This window comes from Poecilia formosa, unplaced genomic scaffold (genome assembly GCF_000485575.1).
Source record: "Poecilia formosa unplaced genomic scaffold, Poecilia_formosa-5.1.2 Scaffold103, whole genome shotgun sequence".
In the NCBI taxonomy this organism is placed as follows: Eukaryota; Metazoa; Chordata; class Actinopteri; order Cyprinodontiformes; family Poeciliidae; genus Poecilia; species Poecilia formosa.
The window spans coordinates 835534-849410 of NW_006800042.1; the positions used below are offsets into that span (position 1 = coordinate 835534).

At 40.8% G+C, this 13877-nt stretch overlaps 1 protein-coding gene across 6 annotated transcripts in view; it reads right to left on the reverse strand.

The window, feature by feature from the left end:
* The window catches only part of acacb (acetyl-CoA carboxylase beta), a 29188-nt gene extending 15610 nt beyond the window's left edge, over nt 1-13578 (reverse strand). For 2 of the 6 annotated variants that reach the window (XM_007559189.2, XM_007559188.2), the window contains exons 1-21: nt 13477-13578; nt 11418-11937; nt 6407-6539; nt 6176-6314; nt 5963-6072; nt 5777-5858; nt 5605-5703; nt 5373-5482; nt 4319-4429; nt 4016-4225; nt 3751-3921; nt 3472-3633; nt 3227-3390; nt 2773-2923; nt 2578-2681; nt 2407-2488; nt 1036-1181; nt 798-948; nt 567-701; nt 294-440; nt 29-217 (exon numbers count right to left, since the gene is read on the reverse strand). In XM_007559189.2, coding sequence (XP_007559251.1) covers nt 29-217; nt 294-440; nt 567-701; nt 798-948; nt 1036-1181; nt 2407-2488; nt 2578-2681; nt 2773-2923; nt 3227-3390; nt 3472-3633; nt 3751-3921; nt 4016-4225; nt 4319-4429; nt 5373-5482; nt 5605-5703; nt 5777-5858; nt 5963-6072; nt 6176-6314; nt 6407-6539; nt 11418-11917 — 3096 coding nt within the window. In that variant the 5' untranslated portion in view covers nt 11918-11937; nt 13477-13578. Of the gene's footprint in view, nt 1-28; nt 218-293; nt 441-566; nt 702-797; nt 949-1035; nt 1182-2406; nt 2489-2577; nt 2682-2772; nt 2924-3226; nt 3391-3471; nt 3634-3750; nt 3922-4015; nt 4226-4318; nt 4430-5372; nt 5483-5604; nt 5704-5776; nt 5859-5962; nt 6073-6175; nt 6315-6406; nt 6540-8974; nt 9089-10911; nt 11135-11417; nt 12158-13476 lie in introns of those variants that run through there. The other 4 variants (XM_007559191.2, XM_007559190.2, XM_016674911.1 and 1 more) reach the window with 3 other exon arrangements.
* Nucleotides 13579-13877: the final 299 nt, after the last annotated feature.

Genomic DNA, 13877 nt, shown 5'->3' on the forward strand with positions numbered 1-13877 from the left:
TCAGCATGTGGTCACTGACTGAATTTACCCTTTGACTGGGGAACTGGCAGAGGACAGAGGTGATGTTGCTCGCATACTGAGCCATGACCTTCCGGATGTCCTTCTCCACAGCAGGAGGGATACGGCTGGCCACGCTGGTCATGATCTCCTGAAGCTCCAGCAGTGGAAGAGACGGATCCCTCAGGGTCTTCATCAGGGTCGCGACCCATTCTTTCAGCTGCGCAAACGGACATGAAAATGTCACGTGTTTGTATTTTTCAGGTGTATTTGACAGCAGAGTGGTAAATACAAACTTTTGTGCTGAAGTAAGGCTCTTCGAGGCAGTACCCGTCCATCACTCTGACCAGATTTTCGAGCACGTTGTGGAAAACCTGGTGAAGCTTTTCCCCGACCATAGGCAGCGGCTGCTGGGGCGGCAGAGTAGCTGTGTTGAGCTCCACCTGGAGCAGGGGCCAAAATAAAAGAAAAAGAAAAAAAGCACTGCCTTAAATATCAGCGTTAAAATCACAAAATAGAAAAAAAAACAAAAAAACAATCTTTGTTTCATAAAGTGACAGTTAAAGTACCCTGTGTATACTGCTGGAGTCGTCCAGATCCATACGCGCCGTGACACAGCCGGGCTCCAGAACCGCCCCTGGCCTCTTGACAAAGTGTATACAGCCAGACTGTGGCACGGTCAGACTCATCACCATCTTCATCACCTGAGAACAAAGCACATTGAAAACTGGAGTAAAATGTAAACGGACAGTAACACAAACAGAACATTTTTCTTTTTTTCCCCCCAGAATCAGTCAAACCTCAATCTCTGCGTAAGGTTCTCCTGCAAAAATATGATCTCCATCCTCCACGGTGTACTGCAGCAGTTTACCAGCAGAGGGAGACCTCAGCACGGTGGGATCCCTCTCCTTCTCAAACACACATGTCTTGTTGCCGACAGTGATGCGGTAGCTACAGCGATGAAACAACGTGGGAAATGAGCAAACATGAGGTCAGGCAGACAGACGAGTACAGTGGGTCTCAGAGTGAAAGTCTTGCCTGTCTACTTCCTCCTTCATGTATGTGGTGTGGCTGTTGCCATTGTAACACAGCAGGAGGCCCCCGTCGTTCAACCTGTGGACGTCTATCTCAATGTCCGAGCCGTTCATGATGATGACGTAAGTTGTTTGGGATTGGCGAGCCACCTGAAGCCAGAACACAGGACAGTTTATAACATAAAGATTTTACATAGGTCTTTAACTTTTTTTTTTCAATAAACCACAAACAACGTTTTTTTATATGGGATTTTGTGTAATAGACCGACATCCACACAAAGCGGCGCATGAGGATCAAGTGGGGAAAAAAATAAATAAATTCATCCTTCTTTACTCTAATACTTTAAATAAAATCTTGTGCCATCAGATACCTTCAGTAGTTACTTATTTAGTAAATAGAGGCCACCAGTGAGTAATTAAATCTCAGAATAAAACCATCTGATCTGTGAACCTTTCAAAAGGTTTGTTAAATATTAGTGAAGCATCATGAACACCAAAGAACACAGTATGCAGGCCAAGGGAAAAGGTTGTCGTAATGTTGGAAGTAAGGTTAGATTATGAAACAATATTATTAAAAAAACACTCCACCAACCCTTAAATCATCCTCCAAAAATAAAAACAAGAAGAGTATGGCGCAACCGCAAACCGAGCAAGACCTCGGCACAACTGTGTGCATTAACTGTGTGCATTAACTGTGTGCATTAACTAAAAGGCCAGGCAAGAAGAGCAACAATTTTGAAACACCACTTCAACTTTGCTGCAGAAATGAGTTTGCAGGACAACTATCAGTTGAAGGCTTCATAAATATGACCAATATGGAAAACTGTCAAAAAAGAAAGTTACAAGCAGCTCCTTTTGCAGTTTGTAAGAAAAAGAGAGAACAACTAAAATGAGCTGATGTGTTCAGATAAAACTTAACCTGAGTTATGGCCTACAAACATAATGCTATGTGCAGCAGAGAAGAAAAATGGACCGATGATGACACATGGTGGTGGCAGCATCATGATGTGGGGATGCTTTTCTTTGGTCAGAGTTGATGGAAAGATAGATGAAGCTAAGCACAGAGCAATCTTGTTAGTCTGCAAAAACCTTTGGAAAGTGCAAAGGTTCACATTGTAGAAAAAAAATCCTTCACACACCCTCAAATATACAATTAAATCATATTCATGTGTTAGAATGGTCCAGCCAAAGTTCATTCAATGTGACAGAGGTTATTATGCAAGTTATGACACAAATAATGCAGCTGCATTGGTCTATCACATAAAATCTCAACAAAACACACGGAAGTTTGTGGCTGCAACAAGACAAAATGTAACAAAAAAAAACTGCTAATGTACATCATCAGAAGGTATTAATGCAAAAGTAGAGGAGCTACCTTCAAACAGTACTTGACTCCTTCATATATCAGGTCGACGTTGACAGAGTTGAGCAGGCTGTCTGCCGCCAGCACCTGGCCTCTACAGAATGAGAAGATAAAAGCCCTTCATGTAAACCCACAGTAAGTGAAACAGTGAAACTTCGTTGAGGCAGGAGAATATCTGCTGACCTTTCTAGGGAATGCAGGAAGTCCGACATGCTCTTCCTGAAGCTGGCATCTGCAACATGCAGAGCTCCACAAACAATGCCCAGCATGGTGTCTGGTCTCTCTGCCTGCAGAAGGAGGACCGTTCTCAAACACAAGGCAACCACAAAAAAAAAACAAAAAAATAAAAACATCCGGCTCCAGAATGAAGACTCTGACCTGCACTTTCTCTGCAATGAGGTGGTCCAACCAGCCAGTGTCGATGTCATTGTTTCTGAAGCTTTCGGTCTCCAGAAGCTTGATGAGGTATTCCACCGTAGTCCTAAAGTCTCCTCTGATGGACAGCTCCTTCATCGCGACCACCATGTTTCTGCAGGACATCAGAAATGCTTTTCAAATATCGGGTCGTCTACAGAAGATATTCTTAGAAATTTCACCTTATATAGATTTATTGCACATGTTTTATTATTGCATTAATTAGAACAAGCGTGTAAAGGTTCAACACAGTTGGCAGGACTCTTCAATTTGCACTTAGTTTTACTACATTAGGGGTTGTTACAACATCAGTATAGATATGAAATTATTTGGTCATGACACATTCAATAAAGCACCCGAAAGACTGTACTACATAAAGATCAGTCAACAATAAAAAATAAAAAAAACAGAGGCTTACGAGATGGCTTCCTCTCGGTTCTCTCCCCACGAAAAACAGTGTCCAAACTGGGAATCCGCAAATTCGTGGAGGCCACCAGCGGCCCCCACACTGAAATAACCCCAGACGTTTTTACTGCTGCGGAAGTTCAGCTCCTGCACAGTCCCAGAGCTGGGCTTGAACCCCTGAGGATGAGCCAGTGATCACAATCAGTAGGGAAAACAGAAGTGTAAAACAGACAGCAGTGGGCTGAGACGAAACTTTACCTCGTCTGGATTCTCGCTGGTGATGCGGGCTGCAATAACGTGCCCTCTTGGATTAGGAATGCAGTCTGGCGTTTCAAAGTTGATGACGGAGTCACCCCACGGACTTTCCCCATAAAGCACTCGGATATCTTTAATTCTGTGCAGAGGGATGCCCATCGCAATCTACCAGATTAAACACAGACGGTTAAAGACCTGACTGTCTTGATGCACGGAGGGCCCACAGTTTTCATTTGCAACATTTTTTTTGTTGACTTCTTTTAAATCACAGCTGGAGCCTACCTGAAGCTGGGCAGCTGGCAAGTTTACATCTCCGATCATCTCCGTGCACGGATGTTCCACCTGCAAGCGAGGATTCAGCTCCAAAAAGTGGAAGCTGCCGTCTTCTGAGTAGAGATACTCCACAGTACCGGCGCTGACGTAGCCCACCATCTTGGCCATCCGCACTGCATACTGGGTTGGAGAGAGAGAGAAGAAACAAAACTGTTCTCAAACACGGCAAAACTTGAATCGGCCACATAAAAAGTAAGCGCGGAGACAAGCTGACCCGCTCCATTTGCTCTAAGGTTGAAGGGGGAGCAATGGTGGCGGGAGCCTCCTCTATGATCTTCTGGTGCCTCCTCTGGATGGAGCAGTCCCGTCCAAACAGGGAGATTGCATTTCCGTACTCATCTGCCAGTATCTGCACCTCCAGGTGCCTTGCATGCTGAGCCAGTTGCATGATAAAAATGGGTGATCCTGGAACCTCTGTCTGCACCTGCGGTCACAGAGGACAAGAGAAGAGTTGAATGCAGGGAGCGAATTGCAGAAAGATAAAATGTTTTGGCTCATGAACCATAAGAACACAAACCTGTCTGAAGAAACTTGGAAATTCATCTGAATTTTCAACTTTTCGGATGCCTTTTCCACCTCCACCCTCAGAGGCCTTGATAACGACCGGATAACCAATTTTTTCAGCTCCCTGAACAGAGAAAATATATTATAGATATTATAGCATTTGGCAAAAAAACATACTGACTGGCAGCCTTGATGAAGATGCATAAAAAGCCTTAAAAATAATATTTTATTAGAGAATCATATTCACAGACTGATTGTAACTAATTATTATATAAATGTCCAATTTTAATCTGAAGATATTTATTAAATTTCAATACGTAACAGATTTAACTATGATGAGAAAAACAGAACTATTTCTGGTAGCCATTCTTCAAAATGAAAAGAAAAATATCATTCAAGTTAAAAAGAAAACAGCTACTTGTCAAATTGAGTAACCAATATGGCTTCAAGTTCTAAGAATATAATGAAAGTTTTCTGGATGAACTACAAGCTAAGCATTTCTGAATTTTAAACCAGTGTCTCATGCTACGCTTTAAAATATCGAATTCCAAAAATGTTTTCTTTTTGTGTTTCAATCTGTAAAACAGTGAAAAATATATACCAGCTTGTATTGCTAATAGTAGTTGGAATCCCCCCCAAAAAGGCAAACTTGCAACCAGAATACTTATAACTCTACAACAACACTGAGCTTCCAAAATATCATCAGAAATGGTTTAGCAGACACCAAATCAACCTTCATCTAGGACCATCTTAGGTCCCAAACCTAAATACAAATAAAAAAAAACCTGTGGTTTGAGCTGAAGAGAAGCTGAAGAGGATGCAGGACTCTGGATGATGTAGAGAAGTTACACAACTAGTGATAGTCAAAGATCTCTCTCTATGCATGCAGGTTGTAGAAAGGACTAGCAAGGTGATCATTTTTAAATAATGACTTTTTTTTACATAGAAGTGCAACAAAAGATGGATTTCTATTCATGTCTATAAATGTGGAGGGCAGGGTATAAACATTTCATTAGAGACATTTGTAAAATAAGGCAAAATAGATTTTTTTTAATTAATACACTTACGGCCAGACCATCATCTACATCATGAACACAGCCCTCTTTATAGATCTCTGGAGGAACGCTGACTACATATCCCCGTCTTTGGTCCTCTTCTGTCCACGCCACTCTCAGACCTGGACACATTAAAACATAAACAAGCGTCCAGCAAAGACCCAGTCTGCAAATGTTGGACTTTGTAAAAAAAAAAAAACTAGGCCTGTGTGAACTTTGCCTGTGAGGCCAAGTAATGACTCACCTGATCCGCTCCATGGAAGTGTGGGAATGTCAGCACTCTGGGCAACAATGGACGAAGCCACCTTATCCCCAAGAGCCCACATGGCTTTACTGGATGGACCTGAGAAACACAGCAAGCTCAGACAGATGAAGAGAAGGGACTAAATCCAATGAAGCTTTAAAGGAAGTTTTACCCAAGAATGTTATCCCTGATTTGTTCAGGAGTTCAGGTAGCTTTGGGTTTTCAGATGCGTGACCCCAGCCGGCCCACACAGCCTACATTAAAGCAACCAAAGAATAAGAGAATATGTGATTATTTGGGACTTCTGCCTGTTATCGTGGAGATAATGAAGAATTAAATAAGTTAGACAGAATTGCACCTGCACTGGGATTCTTTTTGCAATGTCTACAATCAGCTCTACGTTGGCGTAGTTGTTATTGTTGGCGCCACCGGGCACAGGCACATAATGGTCAGCCATTTTTATGTATTCTGCACAGGAAAAAAAGTGTCAGACTCGCAGTTTTCATTAGATTTTCACTGTAATTTGGATAAGATTTGTGGTAATAACTGCTGAGCGACAGAGCACAATGACCTGCGTTAGCCTTCAAGTCTTCAGGGGTGACCATGACCACAAAACGGATGATCCGCTCATTACGAAACATCTCATAGGACCAGCGGCGAATAGAACGCATGCACTTGACTGCTGCAATGCCATTGTTGGCGATCAACACCTGCGTCGTAGAAATAGAAGCTATACCGATTAGCCTCCGGAAGCTGCCTCTGGATAGTAAAAAACAAGCCAGATAAGCACTTTTACTCGTACCTTCTCTATGATCCGGTTGCCACCGAATCGAGTGACAAACTCAGCAGGAGAGGCCACCGTAAAATCCCTCTGGAGATCCATCTTCCTGTGTTCACGTCCTTTTTTCACCAAGTGAGGACCAGACATGCTAGGCCTACACAGGGAAAGTTAAAGGTCTGTAACTACCTGCATTTTGTATGTCGAAGGAGCACACAAAGAGTTGAAGTGAATTACAGCGCTGAAAATCAAAAACCAGAGGGAAAGTTCAATGGCAGAGACAGACTGTGCAACTCCTTTAGTTCTGATCTTATCTCTAAAATGACACCATTATGTAACTTTCTATTAGCAACACAAACTTAGACAATTATTTACTCGGGATTTCACTTTTCATCACGTTTTACCAGTTTTGAAAGTAACAAAATGGAAATATATTGAACAAATGACACACTGATGTAGACTTTTACCTTTATTCCACTTTCTAGTCACTGGGTCAGACTGCACATGTTTTGCAATTGGACTATATAAAACTTTGATATTGAGTAATGAGGAAAGTTTCCCTTTATCATTAACTCTGGGACAGATCTTTAAACCTAAAGTGAAGAAAGCAAATGAAAGACAATAATTCCCAAAAAAAACACTCTTATCGCTCATATACGGATAACTAAGAAAATCTGAAAAAATAAATAATTAACTTTAATATTTATATTAACTTGAATGTTGAAGCCAAAGTAATAAATATATCAAGGGCAAATGAATGTTTCAGAGTCAATAAGTTTTGGCTCATTTAACTAATTTCATAGTCGATTGTAAGAAACTTTTAAAAAAAAAGGGAAATTCTACAGAAATAGAAATTATACTGACAATAGGCAAACTAATTCAGAGAAGGCTTTAAAATGGTAGTTTCAAAACCACTAATGTTTTTTAATCATACTATTTAACAAACCTTTACATGAGAGACCAGGGAAAAGTGCAACTTCACAACATTTTCCTCAGCTATAAGTAACCCAGCCCCGTCTCCTGTCTGTTTCTAAATTTAGGCCTACAGTTTGTGCTAAAATCAAAATAACAATAAAATAATCCATGTTTAGGATTATTAGACTGGAAATAATTTGTTATCTTAATGTGGTCTCGGTTGAAACACTTGTCCATTTAATACAGTTAAATTATGACTCAACAAAAGTTAGTACACTTGTTGACTATCTCAAAGTGTAAAATAAATGTCGCGACATTTAAATTAAGAGCAAATATGGATTACATTTTTTTTATCTGAATCTTTCAGATTCAGATAAAGACTTTAGAAGACTTTAGAAGTGTAATTTTAATGATGGCTGATTACCAGGCTTTTGCTTTTGCTTTTGCTGAACAATCATCTGAATCAAGTCTGTTAAAAAAGGAAAACATCTAAAACATGAAGGACAGTGCGCCTTTAGGACCAGGGTTGGGAAACACTGAACTAGACGACTGGAAGCAACAAAACGAGTTCTAAAATATATATATGAGAATTCAGGAGCCTTTTGGGGACTGGCTGAGTGGTTGAGCCCTAAGCAGCAGTTCAGTTTCCTTATTCTTTAGGCTCTGCTCTTCAATCAGTTAAACAAAGATATAATAACAACACCAGCCGCATCAACTACAAAGTTATACTGTAGATTGATTTGTAGGAACAGATTTTAAACGTACTGTGCATGACATAGATAATCTGCTACCACTATGGATTTACCCCAACTTTGACAGCCACTGCTTTTAACACACTTCACACTCATCACCGCCAAAACTAATAAACCATTTTCTACTTGTTTGGCTACAAAAACCATAAAAATCAGATTCAAAAATGTTTCAAGTACATACCATTAGTATCTGAGGCTTCTCTCTACTGTTGTCAATGCATTAGGACCTATTTACCCTATAAATGTTCGGACCCGCGTCGGATCTGAAACACACCTGCGAGTGCGAGCATTACTGCGTGTCTGAGCTCTTGTGAACTTTAGCTCTTGTACTGTACCTTTCGCTGAGGAAATACTGCCCGCTATTAAAATACAGCCTGATAACGTTTCTTTTTTCTTTTTTTTTTCTTTACAGCTTTGAGTTATTTACAGTGGCATGGATGCAGCATGGAGCAGGAGAGGGTCACTTTAAACGGGCTTGTGCTGTATTGAACGATTAGACTGTAATCATAATCATGAGGAGGGTATTTTAAGAAAAACCGCATGTGCAAAAACAATGCCAGCTTTTCGCAGCACCGTTTCATGACAGTCACACCCAGCAAGTTATTGGTTGTGCACATCCTTCCTCTAAAACCTGCCAACCGTAATGTTTTCATCATTTCCTTAAAACTGAGCGATGAAGTGAAATGACCTGTGTGAACCCCAGCAAGCAATCTATTTCCTGTTTTAACGTGTCTGCAGAAGTTGCTACAGCTGTTGTTTCAAACTCTCCCAGCATGCACCTATCAGTTATTTCTTTCCGTATTTTTGTTGAAACTAGAAGCTAACTGTTTGCATACCAAACAAGCACCAGCAACAGCAGCAGCTATCAAAGCAGTGGGGTTAATCAGAGAGAGGAGAGTAAAGCCTCTCTCTAAAAAACACTCACCTCTGGAGGTAAGGAAACAAGTTATTTCGCTCCATTATTCACACCGTTTTACAAAGCTGAGGCTCTTCAACGGATCTTTAGAGCCATTTCTGCACAGACCAAAACAAAGAGGTCTCCACACACAGCCCTTCCTCCTGGATGCCAGCCAGCCTCCTCCCCTCCCCCCTCCCACATGAACAGCAGCACAATATCTGCAGATCCTCGGAGGCACATTGTTGGCTGCTCATTCCAAATATGCAACGATGCAGAGACCACCCCCCCCCACCCCTTCTCTGTTTTAACTTGGATTTGTCTGTTGCTTCTAGACTTAAATGTTGTCTTTTGTTATCATTGTTCATGTTCCGCAAACTCAAAGAAAAAAAAAAATCCTCTAGTTGACATAAAAGCTGCAGGACTTCAGCAGAGGTACAGCAACAGAAATCATTCAAGAGATGCTTTGTCTTGTTTTTATGTCTAGATAAGTTGGTGGTTAACAACAGTCCATCAGCTCCAGACTCTTTTACATAAAATATGACATATAAACCTAAAAATGCAAAAGAGCAGAGGTTCTCAATGAGCAGATAACAGAATGATAAACAGTTCTGACTCAAACAATTTCATCGGTAGCTGTAAAAATTGGAGACTGGAGGTTCAGGAGATCAATGAATTTTGTTGATTTGGGGGTTTGAGACTGAACTGTTATGGATTCTGTTTTCCTCGACCTCTTTTAGCCTCTTTTATCTGCTTACACGCACACGCTGCAGCTTACATAACCATGTTCATGCGTGACTGTCGGGCAGTCATATGTAGACAGATTGAAACTGATTAGACTACCCTTTAGGGAGGGAACAGACTGCAGTGAAGAATAAAAAGTTAAACTGGCGCTAGAATCTTTGCCTCACTTGGTTACATCCATAAGGTGAGCTAAGTGTGGCCCCAGCGCTGGACGGTGAATGTAACTCTGTATCTGATCCATTTGTATGACATGTATGGCTTGTAACATTTGATCATTTTTCGGCATTAAAGCCTGTTTTTTTTTTAATATACAACCAAATCTCTTTATTTCACAATGTAATTTACACTGAGGGGTTCTGGTCGGGTCCTGAAACTGGTTAACGTACCTGGGTTGTGCACAGAGATAAAAATGAATGAAATCCAACAGGACCCACCCAGAACCAGCAGGACAATGACTCTTAAAAGTGAAAGGTGGCTCGGACTTAATTCAACGGTTTACAGTGACTCATATGTGCAATAAGGCTTATAAGACTTTCGAATTGGGCTTCTTTTCTGCTTCTATGACTAAGGATTTCCTTGCTTAGTCTGCCAGTTAAGCTACATAGTCACGTTTTGATAAATTTGCACTCGTACCACAACTTTGCAGATGATATACTGAACAAAATAAAAAGCTTGGAGCGTCGTTTTATGACTTAACCACAGCTTTCTCCCCCCCGACTCGTCTCCTGTGCAAAATTAAACATTTCCTGCAGTTTTTGAAACATTATGAAAGATTAAACTCAATAAATAGTTGTCAGGTTTTAACCTTAGGTTCCCCACATTGTTGAAATTGACTTTCAATTGTCTAGGAGTTTTTCACAACTTTTTCAGCATCTGGACTTATTTAGATCAGCAACGTTTTAATTTTTTTTTTCAGCTATATCAGATCATTTATTTTTCTACATGTGTAACTTGTGAATTTGTCAAACACAGAACAGAGTACTGTAGATTAAATGCAGACCTTCAATAAGCACAGTTTGCTGTTTTTATTGTGTTTGTAGAAAGATCCCAAACAGAGGATTTAGTGTCACGTCTAACCTGGAAAATTATGCAAGCAAATTTCACATTTTCCAGACTTTTTAAGGCTGCAGTGAAACCCTGCATGATCTATTCAATATTTTTTTTAAAGTAAAATATGATCTAAGCCATTAAAAAGCAATAATATTTCACAGTGTGCATCCTACCTTGCTCTCTTTCATGATGGTGGTTACCGGAATGAGCACGCCAAGCAGAGCACATAATAGCGATAAACTGAACTACTCCCCTGGCCCGCCATCAAACGAAATCCCTTCCAGCCTAAAACAAAATATCCGCTAACTTCAAAAGGTTTTGCAGAAAGGGGTGAAATCTAAAACTCAGCTAAAGCCCGATTACTGTGTTGTCACCCAGGTTGCACAAACTTCAGTTCTGAAAGTCACAGGCCGGCGCTCTGGTTCCAATAATAGAGCCGAGATGTTTGGCAGCACTAACACGGCTCTGTGTGGTCAGGTGATAACAAGGGGAACAACGTTTCGCCAGACACTATATACGTGCTAAACTAATATTAGACCACTCAGTTTCAGAGCAAAGATCAGACCTGGAAGACGATCTTGTTACTAGAGGTTAGTCAGAAACTTTAGAAAGTCACATAGCAGAGCATTAAAACTGAGCCCTGAAAGTGGGAACTGGATCGACTTTAACAAACTCTTACTTCAACACTGAAGAGCTGGGCGGCAACACATCAGCAGGCGCCAACTCAGCGGCGGATTTTGGAGCAGAAGCCGCAGGTTGAGATGCACCGCTCGGAGGTTTTGTCACCAGAACTTCGTCGTCTGAGGAATTATCCTCGGATGCTCCGAGGAAGAACTTCAGACGCTCCCTCGCCGCAGCCCTTGGGCTCAGCATCGGTGGGACGGTGTTTGCGGGTTTCTGGGTGGTCTGCAGCGGCTGCCCTGAATTTACCTTAAGGGAGGCCTGCAGAGCATCAGGCTCTGCTCTTTTGGCTGAAACATCTGCAGCCTCACTGCTGAATTTGGATTTGGGAGCAGCTGTCGACAGGAAACGTTGGCGTGAACGGGAGCTGCTCACTGCAGTGGAGACGTCCTCCTCTTCTGATTTCTTGTTTGACCCAGGCATCGCTGCTGTTATGGTTTTATTTATCCATAGCAATATTAATATCCAGATGAATGCCAAAGCTGGAAGCAGAAACATTTAAAGACATCCTCCTGAGGCTGTAAGGAGGACAAGATGGAGATAATCAAACGAGAGGAAAGGTTTAGTCTGATTCCATCGTAATTAAATGAATTCGTAATTCATAATTAATTGTCGTAAATAAACAGGAATCGTCATAGTCCAGCCCTAAGACTCCATCACTAACTCACAGGAGCCACCTTTTGAAGATATTTTCTGTCATTTGTAATTTATTTTTCTGAAAAGAAAGTGTGGAAAAAAATCAATTAAACTTGGCAATTGAAACTAAATCTGAGATTTTATTTTTAAGCCAGACCTATATATGAGTCCTTAAACAGCCTCTAGTTTCAGCTGTGTGTCTACATTAACTCACAACAAAATTAATTATGGTTATGATAATTGTCACAGAGATGCAGAATCAGTCGTGTCTTATGTGCTTGTCTTAGACTTCAGTGAACTGAGAAAACTCTTTTTTTTTTCTAGCCGTATTTGCTTCTGTTTACGACCCTAATCTGAAGAGGTTTCCTTTGAAGAGATAAGGAGTCAGAAACTCAGAGGTTTCTGGCTCATATTAGTCCATTTCATGTGAGCAGGAGTGATAGTGAAAAGCTGTAGCCTCTTCCCTGTTTATCAGTGGGTGTATGTGTCTCTGAATGGCAGTAGGATCTGAAAGGAGACATTTCCCAACCATGCGGGTCCAGTAAACAGGCTGCTCTAAACAGCTGACATGGGAGCTAAGTGTGGCTGCTCAAAGTGGGCCAAAGGTCAACTCTGAGAGGAGAAAGGAGATCACACAAACTGTGGTTACCATGACTTGGATGGTCTAAGTTAAAACCTAAATGCACTTTAAATGAGTTACAGCAATTAAAAAAAAACTGTAAAGATTGTTGCGGGGGTAAACAAGAAGGTGTTAACCCTCTCTGTTAATATCGGCATCGCATGAGTGTTTCTTTAAACACATTTAATTTCTAAGTGACAATGAAAGTCTTAACGAAGCAAAACAGCGACTGGTTTCTGTACATTTTGTTAGCTAACATTGAAATTAAGTGATGTTACCGTTCAATTCAACAGAGTTTAGCTGCTTGCTGACCTCAACAGACAGAAATACACAACATATCAGACTCCTGTGTCTTGTCATCTGCGGGCTGATTTATGTTTATATCCACAATCTGACTCTTTCGAATTATGAGCTTAAAAATAAGCACCACAAATGTCTATTATTCAACGTGATAACAGTGCTAACATTAAAGGTGAAAAGATATGGTTACAAAGTGATCAGTCATATGTAGCAGTACATTTTGATAATTTACTTTCACTGCAACAAAAAAATAAGCAATTCTGCTAGCTGTTAGTTTCGCGAAATATAACGTTAAGTAACTGATATGAAACTCATAGTTTATAAGTATAACATTATAAAACTTTGACACGTTTTTATTGTTTTTTTTTGTTTGTTTGTTTTTTACCGAAAATAAATCATTTTTGTTTAACTGGGTGGGGAGGAATAAGGGGCCTCTCAGCGAAACCCGCTAGCCAGACGTTTATCGTTTCCCAAGCCAGATGCAGACGTGAATGTCACCTACCAACAGTCACCGGCGTGTCCTCCTCTGTCCGCCCCGGTCAGCTCCTCCTTCTCCCGACAGGGATAGTAAAGCAGTCCCGTGGAGAGAACCCTCAAGCTCCTCCCAGAAACCCAATCCTACAAAGATCGTTTATATATATAACACGTCTCACTGTTGAAGTGTTCAATCTGACCATCAGATGCTACGCGAGTGTACTCCTAAGAATCTGGTTGATATTCATGACCTGATTTGCCATCCTATTTTTATACACTTGTTCTGCTTTACCAAATTATGACGTCGGAGCACTAATATTAAAGACAGTAAATCTATTTTATTCCATTATATACTACAGCATTTTTGTAATAAATAAACTTTAATCACACCGACGCATAGAATTTGTTCAACGTGAATCATCTTTCTTT